This window comes from Haliotis rufescens, unplaced genomic scaffold (genome assembly GCF_023055435.1).
Source record: "Haliotis rufescens isolate VD_foot unplaced genomic scaffold, xgHalRufe1.0.p SCAF_16, whole genome shotgun sequence".
Taxonomy (NCBI): Eukaryota; Metazoa; Mollusca; class Gastropoda; order Lepetellida; family Haliotidae; genus Haliotis; species Haliotis rufescens.
Genome location: NW_025963846.1, coordinates 33,300,789 through 33,322,583, shown reverse-complemented (window position 1 = coordinate 33,322,583; position 21,795 = coordinate 33,300,789). Strand labels below are relative to the sequence as shown.

The window sequence follows — 21,795 nt, the reverse complement described above, 5'->3', positions numbered from 1 at the left end:
CGGAAGTTGCAGTCAATATGGCGGCCATTGAAGACATATCTCAGAATTTTTTCTTTGAAGTTGTTAGTATGGTACTTGGAGCCAAAGTCTGGAGAGTTTGGAAGCTTTTGAGCTGGTAGTTTGAGCTGAGCAGATTTTGGGAGTCAAGTACTGAGAAATCTGCTAAAAACAGTGCAAAAACACTTAATCCGATCTGGAGGCCAAACGAAGCAATTTCGCTACATTGGATTAGTAGAGAATTTGTTGGGCATCTGATTCCGCACCTGTTCAAGAATTTTGGAAGTCTTTGGAGCTTTCGTGGCGGAGATATTAGCTGTTGAAATTGCGATTTTTAAAGTTGTTTTGAGTTATCTGCCCTTAGTCCTTGAGTCTAGAGTCTTGAGATTTTTGTGGGCATCACTTCAGTAGCTAAGCTATCTTGCTGCAAAATTTCAAGAGATTCTGAGCAGTAGTTTTGGAGTTCGGATTGGAACAAAATACAGCGGAATAATAATAATAATAAATATAGCTGCAAGCAGCGATGTCGGGCTCCCGCTTGCTAAGAATTGTGGAAGCGGATCCTGTTCTATTCATAGATGTACTTTTGTAAAATTGCACTTTGGTTATACAGAGTACTAAAAACCATTGAAACTGAGTTCTTAATTAAACTAATTTATTACTTTAGGCATTTTCTCCTGTTGTTATATAAAAGCATTCGGATATGCTGAAGGATATATGCTATACTGTGTACGACTATAATATGATCTGGATTATCAATAGGATATTTCACCTGTCCGTTTTGACCAAGAAAAAAAATCCCATTTTGGCCCTGTACCTGTTAAGTATGGAAGATACCAGCATGCAGAGGTGTTGGTGACTTGTTATTGTAATATGCAGGAAATGGATCTTGTAATTTGACCCGTGCTCAGGGATGAGATGGCTTGGGACATTATCTAGCAGTAACAACACATGTCGGTCACCTCTTGTCATCTCCTTGTTGAAGCAATTCAACCAATCAGCTAAGAAAACAACAAGTCTTCCAAGCGTTTGTGATCAAAGTTTAAAAGAAGATTAGCTGTAAACACAATGGAGATCAATGCACTTAAGTAGTTTGAGAAAGGGACTGGTTTCTAAACCATAATGATTTGGGTAAATAATACTCCTTAAAGTTGGCATTATATCTGGGATCTTTCAGGAAAAAATGGAATTATCAAAAATGAACAGGTTCGTATTATTAAAAGCTAATTTGATAGTGCGGAAATCCGTTCCAAGGAAAATAAGGCATTTTATAAGAAGAATACCAAACATGTTGTACAACGATCCTTTTAGACAGGGAGCAACTGAATGGATCTAGTGTACAAGTACGGGAAACTGTGCACTTTCCACTGGCAGAATGTATTACAAACAGCGTGAAGAGAATCTATACAGAAACAGACTAGAAGTCGCTACTATTGAAACGAAGTGAACATATAAATGGTCTGTTATTATTTGAGTGAGTGAGTGAGTATGGTTTTACGCCGCTTTTAGCAATATTCCAGCAATATCACGGCGGGGGACACCAGAAATGGGCTTCACACATTGTACCCATGTCGGGAATCGAACCCGGGTCTTCGACGTGACGAGCGGACGCTTTAACCACTAGGCTACCCGACCGCCCCTTGTTATTATTTGAAATTGTGGTAATACAATTAAGACAAGTACCAGTAAATTAAACGGAGAGTTCAGCGATATTAAACTTTCAATCACAAACGTACAAAATGCGTGCTTTCTGCTAGCAGAGACTACTGAAAACAGCGTGAAGAAAATCCATAATGAAACAGACTATAGAAATTGCTATCGTCGAAACATGAAGTGAACCTGTCTGTGGTAGTAAGAAAATTATGACAAGTACGTTTAAAAGATAGTACATTAATCGGAGAGTTCAGCGATATCAAACTTTCAATCACAAACCTACCGTAAATCCCATAGTCTGAACAGCATTTATGAAGGAGGCAACACTTTGGGCGGGATGTAGGTCATGTTTTGACTGAAGCACACCACACGCGGCTCTCGGACGACCCCGCTATAGCTGTCTCACCATACCATTCCCGTGCACGTGGATCACGTTCCAATATGCAACCGACCGACCGACCGACCGACCGACCCAGCCGCATGGGACTGAGGTACGCTGGCACGCTGTGAGGCCAATACACATGTATGCGCAGTTCTTTGCTTAAGTCTGTTGACAATGTGTATTGTGAATTCGCGCCAATTGATGCAGATATGAGCTTTCACATAACAAAACATGCGATGTTGATATTTACTCCAAGTTTCTATACAGAACCGTTGAACGTACGAGCGCAAACGTAAATGTATTTCTATAGTCCGTTTCTACTTGCGTTGTCCATCAGCTGTTTTAACACTGTATCTCATTTGACCCTGATAATTGATTTCTGTGGTCAATAGCCTAAAACTATACACAAAGCTCACGTACTACAGACTGTAGTTTGTTATATAAATAAACCTATACCGACAATAATGTAGCGTATAGCGCCAAGAGAACGGAATCGTATGCACGAGTATTGCTGTCGATTGAAGTGCAGTGAACGGGACTTATTTGTCATGTTACTGCTGCTTCTTTCAGTGTCTTTTACTTTTAAAAATGTTTGAAGTGTTCGTAAAATACTCATGTCACCCCCACTAAATGACATTTTCAGAACATGTGAAATAAGAGTTTGATGTAGGTAGGATTTGTGATTTGTGACTGCATTTCAATATCGAATTGCACATGTAAATACTAAAGATTGCCTAGTCTGCCAGTTATAGAATGATCTGGTTAGGAGCAAGATGCTGAAAGATGTTGTTATACATAAATTATGCATAATTTCTCTCCCCGTCGTCTTATTTCCTATGTCGCTACAATTGGTCGTGGTAGCAGACATCCCCACTGAATATACATATACCAAATCTGGTCGAAATCGGACGAGTACTTTCGGAGTTACGGGTATTTAGAGTTCAGCTACGGGTATTTAGAGTTGTGCTATTTGGCAAGTTTATGGACCTGGGCCAAAGAGTGCCATTTTCAAAAAGCTGTAGCTCCGTTGTCCGTTGAGCTACAGACAAACCGTTTGGTGTTCTGGAATCGCAAGGACAAGGGCTATCAGGACAACATATCACATACGTATACTTTTTGCGAAGTTGTTAGTATGGTACTTGGAGCGAAAGTGTGGAGAGTTTGGAAGCTTTCGAGCTGGTAGTTTCAGCTGAGGAGATTTTGGGAGTCAAGTACTGAGAAATCTGTTAAAAACAGTGAAAAAACACTTTATCCGACCTGGAGGCCAAACGAAGCAATTTCGCTACATTGGATGTGTAGAGAATTTGTTGGCCATCTGATTGCGCACCAGTTCAAGAATTTTGGATGTCTTTGGAGCTTTCGTGGAGGAGATATTAGCTGTTGAAATCGCGATTTTTAAAGTTGTTTTGAGTTATCTGCCCTTAGTCTTTGAGTCTAGAGTCTTGGGATTTTTGTGGTATCTGCTTCAGTAGCTAAGCTATCTTTGTGGAAATTTTGAAGAGATTCTGGTCAGCAGTTTTGGAGGTAGGATTGGAACAAAAATCGGCGGAATAATAATAATAATAATAATAATAAACTTAGCAATTACAATAGGGCTCTTGCCAAGATGGCAGGGAGCCCTAATAATAATAATAAATAATAATAAATCGAACGATTACAATAGGGCTCTACAGCCTTTCGGCTTGGAGCCCTAAATATCAACAATTAATTCAACTTGGCAGGAGAAAAGTGTTCCTAGTTCCTTGTATATATCAGTGAATGCTGCAGGCACGGTGAAGCCAGCACCAACACAACTCACCTCTTGTAGAGTGTCCAGTGATCCTTGAGACTTGCATGGTTCTCGATGATCTCATCCAGCGTGATGAGGATGCCCAGCATGTCAGCCAGGTGGGCAAACACAACCTACAGGAGACCACATACATCTGTAGGGCAAACACAACCTACAGGAGATCACATACATCAGTAGGGCAAACACAACCTACAGGAGACCACATACATCAGTAGGGCAATCACAACATACAGGAGACCATATACATCAGTAGGGCAAACACAACCTACAGTACACCACATACATCAGTAGGGCAAACACAACCTACAGTACACCACATACATCAGTAGGGCAAACACAACCTACAGTACACCACATACATCAGTAGGGCAAACACAACCTACAGTACACCACATACATCTGTAGGGCAAACACAACCTACAGTACACCACATACATCAGTAGGGCAAACACAACCTACATGAGACCACATACATCAGTAGGGCAAACACAACCTACAGGAGACCACATACATCAGTAGGGGAAACACAACCTACAGTACACCACATACATCAGTACGGCAAACACAACCTACAGGAGACCACATACATCAGTAGGGCAAACACAACCTACAGGAGACCACATACATCAGTAGGGCAATCACAACATACAGGAGACCACATACATCAGTAGGGCAAACACAACCTACAGTACACCACATACATCAGTAGGGCAAACACAACCTACAGGAGACCACATACATCAGTAGGGCAAACACAACCTACAGTACACCACATACATCAGTAGGGCAAACACAACCTACAGGAGACCACACACATCAGTAGGGCAAACACAACCTACAGGAGACCACACACATCAGTAGGGCAAACACAACCTACAGTACACCACATACATCAGTAGGGCAAACACAACCTACAGGAGACCACATACATCAGTAGGGCAAACACAACCTACAGTACACCACATACATCAGTAGGGCAAACACAACCTACAGGAGACCACACACATCAGTAGGGCAAACACAACCTACAGTACACCACATACATCAGTAGGGCAAACACAACCTACAGTACACCACATACATCAGTAGGGCAAACACAACCTGCAGGAGACCACATACATCAGTAGGGCAAACACAACCTACAGTACACCACATACATCAGTAGGGCAATCACAACATACAGGAGACCATATACATCAGTAGGGCAAACACAACCTACAGTACACCACATACATCAGTAGGGCAAACACAACCTACAGTACACCACATACATCAGTAGGGCAAACACAACCTACAGGAGACCACATACATCTGTAGGGCAAACACAACCTACAGTACACCACATACATCAGTAGGGCAAACACAACCTACAGGAGACCACATACATCAGTAGGGCAAACACAACCTACAGGAGACCACATACATCAGTAGGGGAAACACAACCTACAGTACACCACATACATCAGTACGGCAAACACAACCTACAGGAGACCACATACATCAGTAGGGCAAACACAACCTACAGGAGACCACATACATCAGTAGGGCAATCACAACATACAGGAGACCACATACATCAGTAGGGCAAACACAACCTACAGTACACCACATACATCAGTAGGGCAAACACAACCTACAGGAGACCACATACATCAGTAGGGCAAACACAACCTACAGTACACCACATACATCAGTAGGGCAAACACAACCTACAGGAGACCAAACACATCAGTAGGGCAAACACAACCTACAGGAGACCACACACATCAGTAGGGCAAACACAACCTACAGTACACCACATACATCAGTAGGGCAAACACAACCTACAGGAGACCACATACATCAGTAGGGCAAACACAACCTACAGTACACCACATACATCAGTAGGGCAAACACAACCTACAGGAGACCACACACATCAGTAGGGCAAACACAACCTACAGGAGACCACATACATCAGTAGGGCAAACACAACCTACAGGAGACCACATACATCAGTAGGGCAAACACAACCTACAGTACACCACATACATCAGTAGGGCAAACACAACCTGCAGGAGACCACATACATCAGTAGGGCAAACACAACCTACAGTACACCACATACATCAGTAGGGCAAACACAACCTACAGGAGACCACATACATCAGTACGGCAAACACAACCTACAGGAGACCACATACATCTGTAGGGCAAACACAACCTACAGCAGACCACATACATCAGTACGGCAAACACAACCTACAGGAGACCACATACAACAGTAGGGCAAACACAACCTACAGGAGACCACATACATCAGTAGGGCAAACACAACCTACAGTACACCACATACATCAGTAGGGCAAACACAACCTACAGGAGACCACATACATCAGTAGGGCAAACACAACCTACAGGAGACCACATACATCAGTAGGGGAAACACAACCTACAGTACACCACATACATCAGTACGGCAAACACAACCTACAGGAGACCACATACATCAGTAGGCCAAACACAACCTACAGGAGACCACATACATCAGTAGGGCAATCACAACATACAGGAGACCACATACATCAGTAGGGCAAACACAACCTACAGTACACCACATACATCAGTAGGGCAAACACAACCTACAGGAGACCACATACATCAGTAGGGCAAACACAACCTACAGTACACCACATACATCAGTAGGGCAAACAAAACCTACAGGAGACCACATACATCAGTAGGGCAAACACAACCTACAGTACACCACATACATCATTAGGGCAAACACAACCTACAGGAGACCACATACATCATTAGGGCAAACACAACCTACAGGAGACCACATACATCTGTAGGGCAAACACAACCTGCAGTTGACCACATACATCTGTAGGGCAAACACAACCTACAGTACACCACATACATCTGTAGGGCAAACACTACCTACAGTACACCACATACATCAGTAGGGGAAACACAACCTACAGTACACCACATACATCAGTAGGGCAAACACAACCTACAGGAGACCACATACATCAGTAGGCCAAACACAACCTACAGGAGACCACATACATCAGTAGGGCAATCACAACCTACAGGAGACGACATACATCAGTAGGGCAAACACAACCTGCAGGAGACCACATACATCAGTATGGCAATCACAACCTACAGGAGACCACATACATCAGTAGGGCAAACACAACCTACAGGAGATCACATACATCAGTAGGGCAAACACAACCTACAGGAGACCACATACATCATTAGGGCAAACACAACCTACAGGAGACCACATACATCTGTAGGGCAAACACAACCTACAGTTGAACACATACATCAGTAGGGCAAACACAACCTACAGTACACCACATACATCTGTAGGACAAACACAACCTGCAGGAGACCACATACATCAGTAGGGCAAACACAACCTACAGATGACCACATATATCAGTAGGGCAAACACAACCTACATGAGACCACATACATCAGTAGGGGAAAAAACACAACCTACAGGAGACCACACACATCAGTAGGGCAAACACAACCTGCAGGAGACCACATACATCAGTAGGGCAAACACAACCTGCAGGAGACCACATACATCAGTAGGGCAATCACAACCTACAGGAGACCACATACATCAGTAGGGCAAACACAACCTACAGTACACCACATACATCAGTAGGGCAAACACAACCTACAGGAGACCACATACATCTGTAGGGCAAACACAACCTACAGTACACCACATACATCAGTAGGGCAAACACAACCTGCAGGAGACCACATACATCAGTAGGGCAAACACAACCTACAGTACACCACATACATCAGTAGGGCAAACACAACCTACAGGAGACCACACACATCAGTAGGGCAAACACAACCTACAGGAGACCACAAAAATCAGTAGGGCAAACACAACCTACAGGAGACCACATACATCAGTAGGGCAAACACAACCTACAGTACACCACATACATCAGTAGGGCAAACACAACCTGCAGGAGACCACATACATCAGTAGGGCAAACACAACCTACAGTACACCACATACATCAGTAGGGCAAACACAACCTACAGGAGACCACATACATCAGTACGGCAAACACAACCTACAGGAGACCACATACATCAGTAGGGCAAACACAACCTACAGGAGACCACATACATCAGTAGGGCAAACACAACCTACAGGAGACCACATACATCATTAGGGCAAACACAACCTACAGGAGACCACATACATCAGTAGGGGAAACACAACATACAGGAGACCACATACATCAGTAGGGCAAACACAACCTACAGGAGACCACATACATCAGTAGGGGAAACACAACCTACAGTACACCACACACATCAGTAGGGCAAACACAACCTGCAGGAGACCACACACATCAGTAGGGCAAACACAACCTGCAGGAGACCACATACATCAGTAGGGCAAACACAACCTGCAGGAGACCACATACATCAGTAGGGCAATCACAACCTACAGGAGACCACATACATCAGTAGGGCAAACACAACCTACAGTACACCACATACATCTGTAGGGCAAACACAACCTACAGGAGACCACATACATCTGTAGGGCAAACACAACCTACAGTACACCACATACATCAGTAGGGCAAACACAACCTGCAGGAGACCACATACATCAGTAGGGAAACACAACCTACAGTACACCACATACATCAGTAGGGCAAACACAACCTACAGGAGACCACACACATCAGTAGGGCAAACACAACCTACAGGAGACCACAAACATCAGTAGGGCAAACACAACCTACAGGAGACCACATACATCAGTAGGGCAAACACAACCTACAGAACACCACATACATCAGTAGGGCAAACACAACCTGCAGGAGACCACATACATCAGTAGGGCTAACACAACCTGCAGGAGACCACATACATCAGTAGGGCAAACACAACCTACAGTACACCACATACATCAGTAGGGCAAACACAACCTACAGGAGACCACATACATCAGTACGGCAAACACAACCTACAGGAGACCACATACATCAGTAGGGCAAACACAACCTACAGGAGACCACATACATCAGTAGGGCAAACACAACCTACAGGAGACCACATACATCATTAGGGCAAACACAACCTACAGTACACCACATACATCAGTAGGGGAAACACAACCTACAGGAGACCACATACATCATTAGGGCAAACACAACCTACAGGAGACCACATACATCTGTAGGGCAAACACAACCTGCAGTTGACCACATACATCAGTAGGGCAAACACAACCTACAGTACACCACATACATCAGTAGGGCAAACACAACCTGCAGGAGACCACATAAATCAGTAGGGCAAACACAACCTACAGATGACCACATATATCAGTAGGGCAAACACAACCTACATGAGACCACATACATCAGTAGGGCAAACACAACCTGCAGGAGACCACATACATCAGTACGGCAAACACAACCTACAGCACACCACATACATCAGTAGGGCAAACACAACCTACAGGAGACCACATACATCAGTAGGACAAACACAACCTACAGTACACCACATACATCAGTAGGGCAAACACAACCTGCAGCACACCACATACATCAGTAGGGCAAACACAACCTACAGCACACCACATACATCTGTAGGGCAAACACAACCTACAGTACACCACATAAATCAGTAGGGCAAACACAACCTACAGTACACCAGATACATCAGTAGGGCAAACACAACCTACAGGAGACCACATACATCAGTAGGACAAACACAACCTACAGTACACCAAATACATCAGTAAGGCAAACACAACCTACAGCACACCACATACATCAGTAGGGCAAACACAACCTACAGGAGACCACATACATCAGTAGGGCAAACACAACCTACAGTACACCACATACATTAGTAGGGCAAACACAACCTGCAGGAGACCACATACATCTGTAGGGCAAACACAACCTGCAGTACACCACATACATCATTCGGACAAACACAACCTACAGTACACCACATACATCAGTAGGGCAAACACAACCTACAGCACACCACATACATCTGTAGGGCAAACACAACCTACAGCACACCACATACATCAGTAGGGCAAACACAACCTACAGCACACCACATACATCAGTACGGCAAACACAACCTACAGCACACCACATACATCTGTAGGGCAAACACAACCTACAGTACACCACATAAATCAGTAGGGCAAACACAACCTACAGTACACCACATACATCAGTAGGGCAAACACAACCTGCAGGAGACCACATACATCAGTAGGACAAACACAACCTACAGTACACCACATACATCAGTAGGGCAAACACAACCTACAGCACACCACATACATCAGTAGGGCAAACACAACCTACAGGAGACCACATACATCAGTAGGGCAAACACAACCTACAGTACACCACATACATCAGTAGGGCAAACACAACCTACAGCAGACCACATACATCAGTAGGGCAAACACAACCTGCAGGAGACCACATACATCAGTAGGGCAAACACAACCTACAGTACACCACATACATCAGTAGGGCAAACACAACCTGCAGGAGACCACATACATCAGTAGGGCAAATAAACCTGCAGGAGACCACATACATCAGTAGGGCAAATAAACCTGCAGTACACCACATACATCAGTAGGGCAAATAAACCTGCAGTACACCACATACATAAGTAGGGCAAACACAACACACACATCTAGTAGCATTCTTTCCTTATTTACCTGTCAATCAATGGCTCAATGACTAGCATTCTTTCCTTATTTACCTGTCAATCAATGGCTCAATGACTAGTATTTCATCCTCATTTACCCGTCAATCAATGGCTCAATGACTAGTATTCTTTCCTTATTTACCTGTCAATCAATGGCTCAATGACTAGTATTCTTTCCTTATTTACCTGTCAGTCAATGGCTCAATGACTAGTATCCTTTCCTCATTTACCTGTCAATCAGTGGCTCAATGACTAGTATTCTTTCCTTATTTACCTGTCAATCAATGGCTCAATGACTAGTATTCTTTCCTTATTTACATGTCAATCAATGGCTCAATGACTAGTATTTCATCCTCATTTACCTGTCAATCAATGGCTCAATGACTAGTATTCTTTCCTTATTTACCTGTCAATCAATGGCTCAATGACTAGTATCCTTTCCTCATTTACCTGTCAATCAATGGCTCAATGACTAGTATTCTTTCCTTATTTACCTGTCAGTCAATGGCTCAATGACTAGTATTTCATCCTCATTTAGCTGTCAATCAATGGCTCAATGACTAGTATTCTTTCCTTATTTACCTGTCAGTCAATGGCTCAATGACTAGTATTCTTTCCTTATTTACCTGTAAATCAATGGCTCAATGACTAGTATCCTTTCCTCATTTACCTGTAAATCAATGGCTCAATGACTAGTATTCTTTCCTTATTTACCTGTCAGTCAATGGCTCAATGAATAGTATCCTTTCCTCATTTACCTGTAAATCAATGGCTCAATGACTAGTATTCTTTCCTTATTTTCCTGTCAGTCAATGGCTCAATGACTAGTATTCTTTCCTTATTTTCCTGTCAATCAATGGCTCAATGACTAGTAGCCTTTCCTCATTTACCTGTCAATCAATGGCCCAATGACTAGTATTTCATCCTCATTTACCTGTCAATCAATGGCTCAATGACTAGTATTCTTTCCTTATTTACCTGTCAATCAATGGCTCAATGACTAGTATTCTTTCCTTATTTACCTGTCAATCAATGGCTCAATGACTAGTATTCTTTCCTTATTTACCTGTCAATCAATGGCTCAATGACTAGTATTCTTTCCTTATTTACCTGTCAATCAATGGCTCAATGATTAGTATTCTTTCCTTATTTACCTGTCCATCAATGGCTCAATGACTAGTATTCTTTCCCCATTTACCTGAAAGTGGACATCAGTCACATCTATCAGTTTGGGCCCACTCCTGTAAGAAACAAGGGATGTATTGACTACAGAAACCGATAGTACATTAACACTGGACCCAATCCTGACAGATGTACAGATTGTAACTAATGCATTAATGAAGCAGCATTAAACTTGATGCCATGTTAACTCTTCATGGCAGAAAACACTATTGAACTTGTCACAGCAGCTTGTATCATATATTGTATTGTGCAAGCAGATGAGATACTTTCCAAATTATTTCCATTGAAATACAGGAAATTAAAAAGAAATTTTAAATTTAAAAAATTAAAAATATGAAAGGACAATAGTAGACCACGTGGTAATTGCTCATTTATAGTTTCATTCACAATATTCATTAGTTTGAGAGTTATGCCTCGGAATAGAACCCAAGAGTTGTTTTAATTGATCTTGGACCAGGCAAACTAGCACAGATTTATCTAAGATTCTAAACTAAGTGCCTTTAGCAGGTAAATTGGGAACAAATGGTGATATTGTAACAAATGTTATATTTGGGATAACACTTTCTGAGTAAAGTACAGATTCTTGTACTTTTTGGGGTTGTGTCCCGTAAGCATGGTAAGTATGAGAATTTGTACTTCACTCAGAAAGTGTTATCCCAATAGGAATTGGTAATGTATACTGTCCTTTGCTACAGACTAGGGGCCTGATCTCACTAACACTATGAGTATGGCTATGTGAGGTCGTGTGTATCACCTGGTATTGCTGTAGAGGCTGGCAAACTGCTGGACCACATTCTTGACGACTTCATACGAACGTGTTACAAAACAGTGCAGCTCCTGCAGTGACATGAACAAACACGTTACAAACCTACTCCAGCCTCAGTCAGAACAACATGGGCCACAACTCAATCAACTTGACCAAGTTGACAGCTGAAGTGGAAAGAAATATTTCATCTTCAAATACAATCAGATTACATTGGCTTGTACTCTTGTACATAAAGGCAGAGATTGTACAAATCAACCTGGTGTTACATGTAACCGTCACATACATGGACAATTTGTGTCCATACATGAAACCTATGAAGATTCAGGCTAGAATAGGTCAACCCATGCTTGTACCTCCCTCCTCCCCCCCCCCCCCCCCCCCCCCCCTTGATGATCTGGGCTACAATAGGTCTTCAGCAACCCATGCTTGCCGCAAAAGGCGGCTTTGCTTGCATAACTGGCGACTAACGGGATCAGGTGTTCAGGCTTGCTGACTTGGATGATGCATGTCATCATATCCCAATGGCGTGGTCTGGATGACACAATCCAGGAGTATGGACCACACAATCCAGGACTATGGACCACACAATCCAGGAATCTGGACCACACAATCCAGGAATCTGGACCACACAATCCAGGAGTATGGACCACACAATCCAGGACTATGGACCACACAATCCAGGAATCTGGACCACACAATCCAGGAATCTGGACCACACAATCCAGGACTATGGACCACACAATCCAGGAGTATGGACCACACAATCCAGGAGTATGGACCACACAATCCAGGACTATGGACCACACAATCCAGGAATCTGGACCACACAATCTAGGAGTATGGACCACACAATCAAGGAGTCTGGACCACACAATCCAGGACTATGGACCACACAATCCAGGAGTATGGACCACACAATCCAGGAGTATGGACCACATAATCCAGGACTATGGACCACACAATCCAGGACTATGGACCACACAATCCAGGAATCTGGACCACACAATCTAGGAGTATGGACCACACAATCCAGGAGTCTGGACCACACAATCTAGGAGTATGGACCACACAATCCAGGAATCTGGACCACACAATCCAGGAATCTGGACCACACAATCCAGGAATCTGGACCAAACAATCTAGGAGTATGGACCACACAATCAAGGAGTCTGGACCACACAATCCAGGACTATGGACCACACAATCCAGGAGTATGGACCACACAATCCAGGAGTATGGACCACACAATCCAGGACTATGGACCACACAATCCAGGACTATGGACCACACAATCCAGGAATCTTGACCACACAATCTAGGAGTATGGACCACACAATCCAGGAGTCTGGACCACACAATCTAGGAGTATGGACCACACAATCCAGGAATCTGGACCACACAATCCAGGAATCTGGACAACACAATCCAGGACTCTGGACCACACAATCCAGGAATCTGGACCACACAATCCAGGACTCTGGACCACACAATCCAGGAGTATGGACCACACAATCTAGGAGTATGGACCACACAATCCAGGAATCTGGACCACACAATCCAGGAATATGGACCACACAATCCAGGAATCTGGACCACACAATCTAGGAGTATGGACCACACAATCCAGGAGTCTGGACCACACAATCCAGGAATCTGGACCACACAATCCAGGAGTATGGACCACACAATCCAGGAGTCTGGACCACACAATCCAGGAGTATGGACCACACAATCCAGGAGTCTGGACCACACAATCCAGGAATATGGACCACACAATCCAGGAATCTATAGGGATGTCACAATACAGGTATCACATGATATGATACGTATCTCGATACAGAAGCCAAGATACCATACCGTCACACGTATCTCGATACTGCATATACAACATTTTGTGAGGAAAACCCAGTCATCTCACTGAGAAAAGAGTCCATAGACTCACTCAAATAGGTAAAGAAGGACAATTGACTCATACCCATCAACATGACATGGGTTGCTGAAGACCAATTCTCACCATTATTACTGCAATAATGGAACTTTGACAGATTTCAGATGCACCACTCAATGTGATGCGGTGGTAGTCTGTATTGTACATCAAAACAACGAGCAACTCTACCTGAAGCAATGGGATGACCTTCCCCATCTGCACCTGCGCATCTCCATCTTCTAGGCCTGTCTCAGGTTCTGCAAGTTACAACAATGTCCACAGCTCTACAAACATGCTGGTCAAGCACACGGACACTATAAAATATTATCCTACAACTCTTATGTTTCTACGAGACGTTTAGAAAAGACATTGGGACAAACTACGTCCCTGAAAATTACTGTTACTCTATTCACTACACATATTGGCAAGTAGATTCTATTCACTGCGCATACTGGCTAGTAGATTCTATTCACTGCACGTATTGGCTAGTAGATTCTATTCACTGCGCGTATTGGCTAGTAGATTCTATTCACAGCAGATATTGGCTCGTAGATTCTATTCACTGCACATATTGGCTAGTAGCTTCTATTCACTTGACATATGGCTCGTAGATTCTATTCACTGCACATATTGGCTCGTAGATTCTATTCACTGCACATATTGGCTCGTAGATTCTATTCACTGCAGATATTGGCTAGTAGATTCTATTCACTGCACATATTGGCTAGTAGATTCTATTCACTGCAGATATTGGCTAGTAGATTCTATTCACTGCAGATATTGGTTAGTAGATTCTATTCACTGCAGATATTGGCTAGTAGATTCTATTCACTGCAGATATTGGCTGGTAGATTTTATTCACTTGACATATGGGCTAGTTGCTTCTATTCACTGCACATATGAGCTAGTAGCTTCTATTCACTGCAGATATTGGCTAGTCGATTCTATTCACTGCAGATATTGGCTAGTAGATTCTATTCACTGCACATATTGGCTAGTAGATTCTATTCACTTGACATATGGGCTAGTAGCTTCTATTCACTGCAGATATTGGCTAGTATATTCTATTCATTGCAGATATTGGCTAGTAGATTCTATTCACTGCAGATATTGGCTAGTAGATTCTATTCACTGCAGATATTGCTAGTAGATTCTATTCACTGCACATATTGGCTAGTAGATTCTATTCACTTGACATATGGGCTAGTAGCTTCTATTCACTTGACATATGGGCTAGTAGCTTCTATTCACTGCAGATATTGGCTAGTAGATTCTATTCACTGCAGATATTGGCTAGTAGATTCTCTTCACTGCAGATATTGGCTTGTAGATTCTATTCACTGCAAATATTGGCTAGTAGATTCTATTCACTTGACATATGGGCTAGTAGCTTCTATTCACTGCAGATATTCGCTACTAGATTCTATTCACTACACATTTTGGCTAGTATCTATTTTCAATTAATGTCAATCACTGATCCCAACAATTATCTCATAATAAGGTTGCGCAAGAAATCTGTCAACTCTGTTCAAGTTTGGATTAGTCACAACGCGACACATCAAGTATACTGCATGTCATCACCTCCTCAAGTGTATTATCCAGTGTATTCTTTCATGATAAATACCCTGCTGTCTAGCATTGTTTAGGACATAGCATCAACATCCCTGTTCCTCCATCAGCAACTTCCCACAGAATCTCTCTCTCACCCCAGTGTATTTTGATTGGACAGCTATTATTAGCATCGTGTCATTTGAACTGGACTCAAATGAATAAACAGAAGCTAATGGTGACAAGGTATATATGACAACAGAATGGATATATCCACCGTTGAATGGTCATGCTAGTTCTCACCTCCTTCCCCATAGAACAACAAGGCATTAAAGAACTTGGTCTCTGCTTCGTGTTTCAAGGTGTCCATTTCAGAACACAAGGAAGCTAGAACTGTGATGATCTTGTTGAAGATCTTGTTGTCTGTTCTAATCAGCTGAAGCAAGCTGGTTTGTTCGTACGGCAGAAACTGAAAACACATGAACCAGTGTGACGACGGAAGTTCAAATGATCAATAAAGAGTGCACCTTTGGAAGTACTTATCTACACAACATCTGTAACCCTGGTATCTGTAAGCTGTGCCCAACTCAGTCTACAACCTGCCTCTTAAGTAATATTTTAAGTACAGTCGAACCTAACTTATCCGGACACTTGCATTTTCTCAAATATTGTCCAAATGTTTGGATATCTGAATCCTTAGTTAGCTGCCTCCTCTACAAAAATTCTTTTAAGGCAAAAAAACTCTTACATAATGTATAAGATTAGTCGGGAATCGCACGCAGTAAAAAACTACTAATTCAGTGAATTCAGGTAAACAAATGGGTGAGAACAATCTTGGTCAATAAAAATCCTAAATTTGTGATAATACATTACTAGACACAGTGATTTACCATTTAAATTGCATTTCCCGTCCCGCTAGACATTGTCTTATATGCAAGGATTAAGATTACTGTGTGTATTTTCTCGTAGTAAACTAAGCTGGAAATAGTAATCAGCTCTACACACAATTTCTACCAATCTCCCTGTTTGTGGTTGGAATTGGATGGAATTTCTGTTAGTATAGATTCAAGCAATAAGATAAGGACTATTCTCATTGAAGCATGTTAAGTTTACAGTCAAAAGGTTACTGGACTCTGGCTTAGGTGTGTGGTTAAATCATGATCAGTGATAACCTTGTAGCTTATCCAGTCATTTTCATCTTGTCTAGGATATTGTTATTGCAACATTTCTTGCTTGAACTACTCTGACATGAGGAGAGATGATCCCATACACAAGTATGTGTATATACCATACCTGGAGAGCTATAGGGTCAAGTGTCATGTCCCAGGAATCACCTATTGAGTCGTCCAAAGCATCTTCAATATCCTTTAGCTGTGACGCATAGTCCTCAAGAAAATTACCATATTTCTTCAGCTGTAGTTCTCCAACTATTTCTGAAAAGATACACGCAGGTAAATATGATAGGAAACTGCAGCAAGGTTTAGGAGGTTTAGAATAATAAGAGCCTCTTGTGAAAGGTTGAAATGTTAATTTGGTTAAAATGTATATATAAGAGTAGAAGTACAACCACATCGGAGAAAAACAATTTTTTAAAATTTATTAAAACACACGTCAGCACTGCAGTTTAACAAGTGAAGCCTCGAACACTAATTGGCCCTTGCGTCACAGATCTTGCATGCCTCTTCAACCCTAAGGGTCAATTGTGTTAGGGTAGGTTCCCCCAAACTATATCCTTAGCCCTTGGGTCCCTTTTCTGATCAGGCAGACTTTTTCTACCATTAGGTACCCCTGACAATCATACAACCCTTAATGACCCTTTGGGTTGTAAATTTTTATCAAGTTTTAAGTTAGGCGGGGGACAATGGCTATCACATATGTGCATCAAGGTAAACAATCAGGAGGTGATCACTTGATAAACAAGCACTAATTATTAATGATAGTGCCCCTTGTGAAGTGTTGGCAAATTGGATAAACTCATCAGCCCAGCTTAGTTTGAAGCTGGCAAGGTGAGTTTCGATCCTCAACTGTAATTGCAAGTAGGCCTAATACAAAATCTGAACCAGACACGTTATGCAGTGATCTTACTGATAATGACAAGTTGCAGTGTCAGGGTCAACAAATACTCAACTTGCCAGGTCACACACTAAAACAAAATAATTCAAACACCATTTCTGTCAATTCCAAAATGACCTCAGAGTTGATTGAATTTCACTGACAGTCCAGTGACGTCACAGGCGATGTTGGAGAGACTTAGATCCTTCTTGCTCTCATCAAAAATTGGCTTGTGGATGTGTTGGGGCATATTCTGCATAAGAATCACGAGTTGAACAATCCATCCATAGAAAGAGAAGACAACCCTCGCATTCACCAACTTTCATACATCGCAACAATAATTCTGCCGTTTTCAACTGAAATCTCCTTAGAAAAGATCTTTGACATCCCGGCCTGTTATACAAGGGTCAAAGTTTGCCACCTGGTTACTAATAGTGTCATTGTCCTTACTTAAAGATCCATCATCAAATTTGTCAAACTCCCAGTCGGCTGTAGTTGTTCCAGGGGCTGCCATTTTCGCCGGCACGCCTCCTTCTAACTCCTCGTGTCGCTAAATAAAAAAATTGCTACTCTGGGCTGCAGGATCTGAAAAGACAAGTATGTGACCGTTATATGCATCACATTACTGAAATGTCAAATGTGCATTTACATGTACGGGTGTATAAGAGTCTGTAACATGTCAAACTACTCGCCTTTTCACAAACCGGAAGTGGAATAAGTATCATGTGATGTTTTGTCACGTGATCAACCCTTAAAATCCGAACCAGGCGTATTTAACCGGGCCTACACCGGAGAATTCAACAAGCAACGCGTCCATGACTTAATATTATGTTATAGGTCTACGGACTTAGCGAAGATGTTGATTGAAGCGGGATGGTGCGAGTCGAGTTTTGAGTTGGTTGTCAACCTGTGTCAAAGAAACAACACCAGCGCTTTATGACGTGCAGTTGCTCAAACAGTGTTCCTTACATCCCCACTTTCCTCACATGTATAACAAACACTGAAAGTATAAAGAAGAAATACTTCGCAAGCCAGCGCTAAAGACGGGTAGATCTAGAGCTAAAACGTCTGTTCAATTATGAAAACTGGAGTGACCTGAGTCACCTGAGGTTACCACGTTTCTGGCAATCAGGGTTGATTCTAATTCACATATTGATGGTCGTACAATGGACGATACTCTTATTGTAACCGTGCTTGTATTGGCTGTAGTGGAGTACTATTAGTCCAAATAATCACAAACAGCTGTTGGGGTGAGGTTGATGACGTTTATTAATATGCTAGGTACGCATGTACGTACATATACTTACTTCAGCCTGAAACAATGAAAGTACAACATAAGCAAAGTATAAGCAAGTACAACATAAGCAAAGTATAAGCAAGTACAACATAAGCAAAGTATAAGCAAGTACAACATAAGCAAAGTATAAGCAAGTACAACATGAGCAAAGTATAAGCAAGTACAACATAAGCAAAGTATAAGCAAGTACATCATAAGCAAAGTATAAGCAAGTACAACATAAGCAAAGTATAAGCAAGTACATCATAAGCAAAGTATAAGCAAGTACAACATAAGCAAAGTATAAGCAAGTACATCATAAGCAAAGTATAAGCAAGTACAACATAAGCAAAGTATAAGCAAGTACAACATAAGCAAAGTATAAGCAAGTACAACATAAGCAAAGTATAAGCAATTACAACATAAGCAAGGTTTAAGCAAGTACAACATAAGCAAAGTATAAGCAAGTACAACAGAAGCAGTATAACATAGAATCTATTAAATATATACAATCTGTTACTCTTTGAATTTCTAAAATAGAGATATCACTTTCATTAAATAAATAGAACTTACTTTACACAATACATCAATGCATCAATGCATCAATGCACAGATACAAAATATATTAATCTGATAATAAAGTGATAACGAACATACTGTATGTAACTTTGGTAAGAATTAAAAATCATGAAAGATAGAATATTTATACAATATCTGATTACATACCAGATAGGTGAAACCTGTACTGGTAATACCAGTAACAATGCGTACACGGCAAACGTTGCCACTGGCAAATCTGCATAATAAACAAATACATATGCAGAATACTATATATTTATCATACAATGGGTAGGTTTCTCGGCAGGATAAAGCCAACGGATAAAAACGTATCCGTTGGGGTCATATTCGGATAGGGATGCAAATATCAAAGGTCAAGTAGGGACTACTTTCAGTGTTTATACACAAACAGCATTAACCATCGGGAATCTGGATAAACTACAGGGATAATTGCTATCATTATCAAAAGAACAGTCTAATGTTCTGAAAATTAGTGTCCAACTGTGACGTAACTAAGGCATTTTATAAGTTTTGGCAACTTTGGAGATATACATTTTGAAACCATTTTGCGAGGGCACTCGGATCAGTACCCACATCTGTGCTTGTAGACCTCTGCTGCTTGAAACCTTTTCCACAAATACAAATAGTTAGATTTGGGCGAAATTTGTTTGAATTGTTGCCTTGTTTCGTTTTGACGCTGTGTGTACACCTGACTGCACTTTTTAACGTTATGACAGAACAGGCCGACTGTCAACAACGCCTGAACGCGGCCGTGACGTCTCATAGACTAGGGTTAGAGTAGCTTCCCTTTGAGAAAGGGCAGTTACTCTAGCGGACAGATCTATGGACTGCCGCGAAAAACAAGTAAAAACAGTTGTTGTTTTGTGTATATGTTGCTTCGCAAGTGTATAAGAAGCAGATTTCAGTTGGAACTATATTGGCTACTGTCACTGTCCGACTGACACATCACTTACCCTGTGACGTAATAAATATTAATGCGCGCATTCCAGGAAAACTCGCAATGTTTCGGTAATGTTTGTGAGAGAGGGAAAGCGATTTTATCATCCAAAACTGGCTCCCACAGGAGATATCGCTTGGATGAGATCAAGCGATTTATAACTTGCCCGTGAAGAGATCACCCGTTCAATAAAAATACAGCTGTATTACACATTGTGTAATACCAAAACGCGTGCTTATTCTTCCCCCAGCTAACACACGACGTTGTCACAACGTTGTGGAAAGGTTGTGGATTGGTAACGTCGTGAAATAACGTTGTCACAACGTTATTATAACGTCAACGTGCAACGTTATTTCACAACGTTATAACAACGTTGCACATTCACGTTGTGAAAACGTTGTGCATCGGACATCGCACAACGTTTTGTAACTACGTTTCTGAAACGTCGGTGAAACGTTATAAAGTTTGCTTCTTGATAGTCATAAAGGAATAGAACTGCTTTATCAAAATCAACATGAATTTGTCAGAATACCAAGGCAGTAATGCATTACCTTTCTGTATATTCGGCATTTGAATTTTCATCTCTTAATACTAAAATTTCCAGAACGTAATTGCGTATCGCTATTACAACGTCAGTATTACGTTACATGGTTACGTTATTCCACAACGTAACAACAACGTTGCAAATTAACGTTGTGATAACGTTATGCTTTGGACATTACAACACTTTTTGTAAATGATGTTTAGGAAACAACTTGCAGATCTACCATCTCGTAGTTTTATTTTTTTTAAACATACATATCTATGAACGAAGTTATCTGTCTACTAAATGTTGTCTAAAGCAAAATTACTGTTAAAAACACATTGGCGCGCATTTTTTGCGGCGTGAGAGCGACTGCTGAAAGGTTAGCCTGTTGCCTCGTGAAGTGACGTCAAAATGACGTCACATTGTCGCGGAAG

General features: G+C 41.7%; 1 protein-coding gene across 5 annotated transcripts in view; it reads right to left on the bottom strand.

Annotated features, from left to right (window-relative positions):
• LOC124128477 (WASH complex subunit 4-like) overlaps window positions 1–18,759 on the bottom strand; it is a 158,583-nt gene extending 139,824 nt beyond the window's left edge. For 4 of the 5 annotated variants that reach the window (XR_007221664.1, XM_048397150.1, XM_048397152.1 and 1 more), the window contains exons 1-7: window positions 18,494–18,628; window positions 17,285–17,424; window positions 16,295–16,460; window positions 14,633–14,700; window positions 12,505–12,587; window positions 11,767–11,809; window positions 3,831–3,934 (exon numbers count right to left, since the gene is read on the bottom strand). Coding sequence is in view for 4 of the 5 variants with exons in the window: in XM_048397150.1 (XP_048253107.1) it covers window positions 3,831–3,934; window positions 11,767–11,809; window positions 12,505–12,587; window positions 14,633–14,700; window positions 16,295–16,460; window positions 17,285–17,424; window positions 18,494–18,557 (668 nt within the window). In the remaining variant the exon portion in view is untranslated. Of the gene's footprint in view, window positions 1–3,830; window positions 3,935–11,766; window positions 11,810–12,504; window positions 12,588–14,632; window positions 14,701–16,294; window positions 16,461–17,284; window positions 17,425–18,493; window positions 18,629–18,735 lie in introns of those variants that run through there. The other variant, XM_048397149.1, reaches the window with a different exon arrangement.
• Between the last annotated feature and the right edge of the window lie 3,036 nt (window positions 18,760–21,795).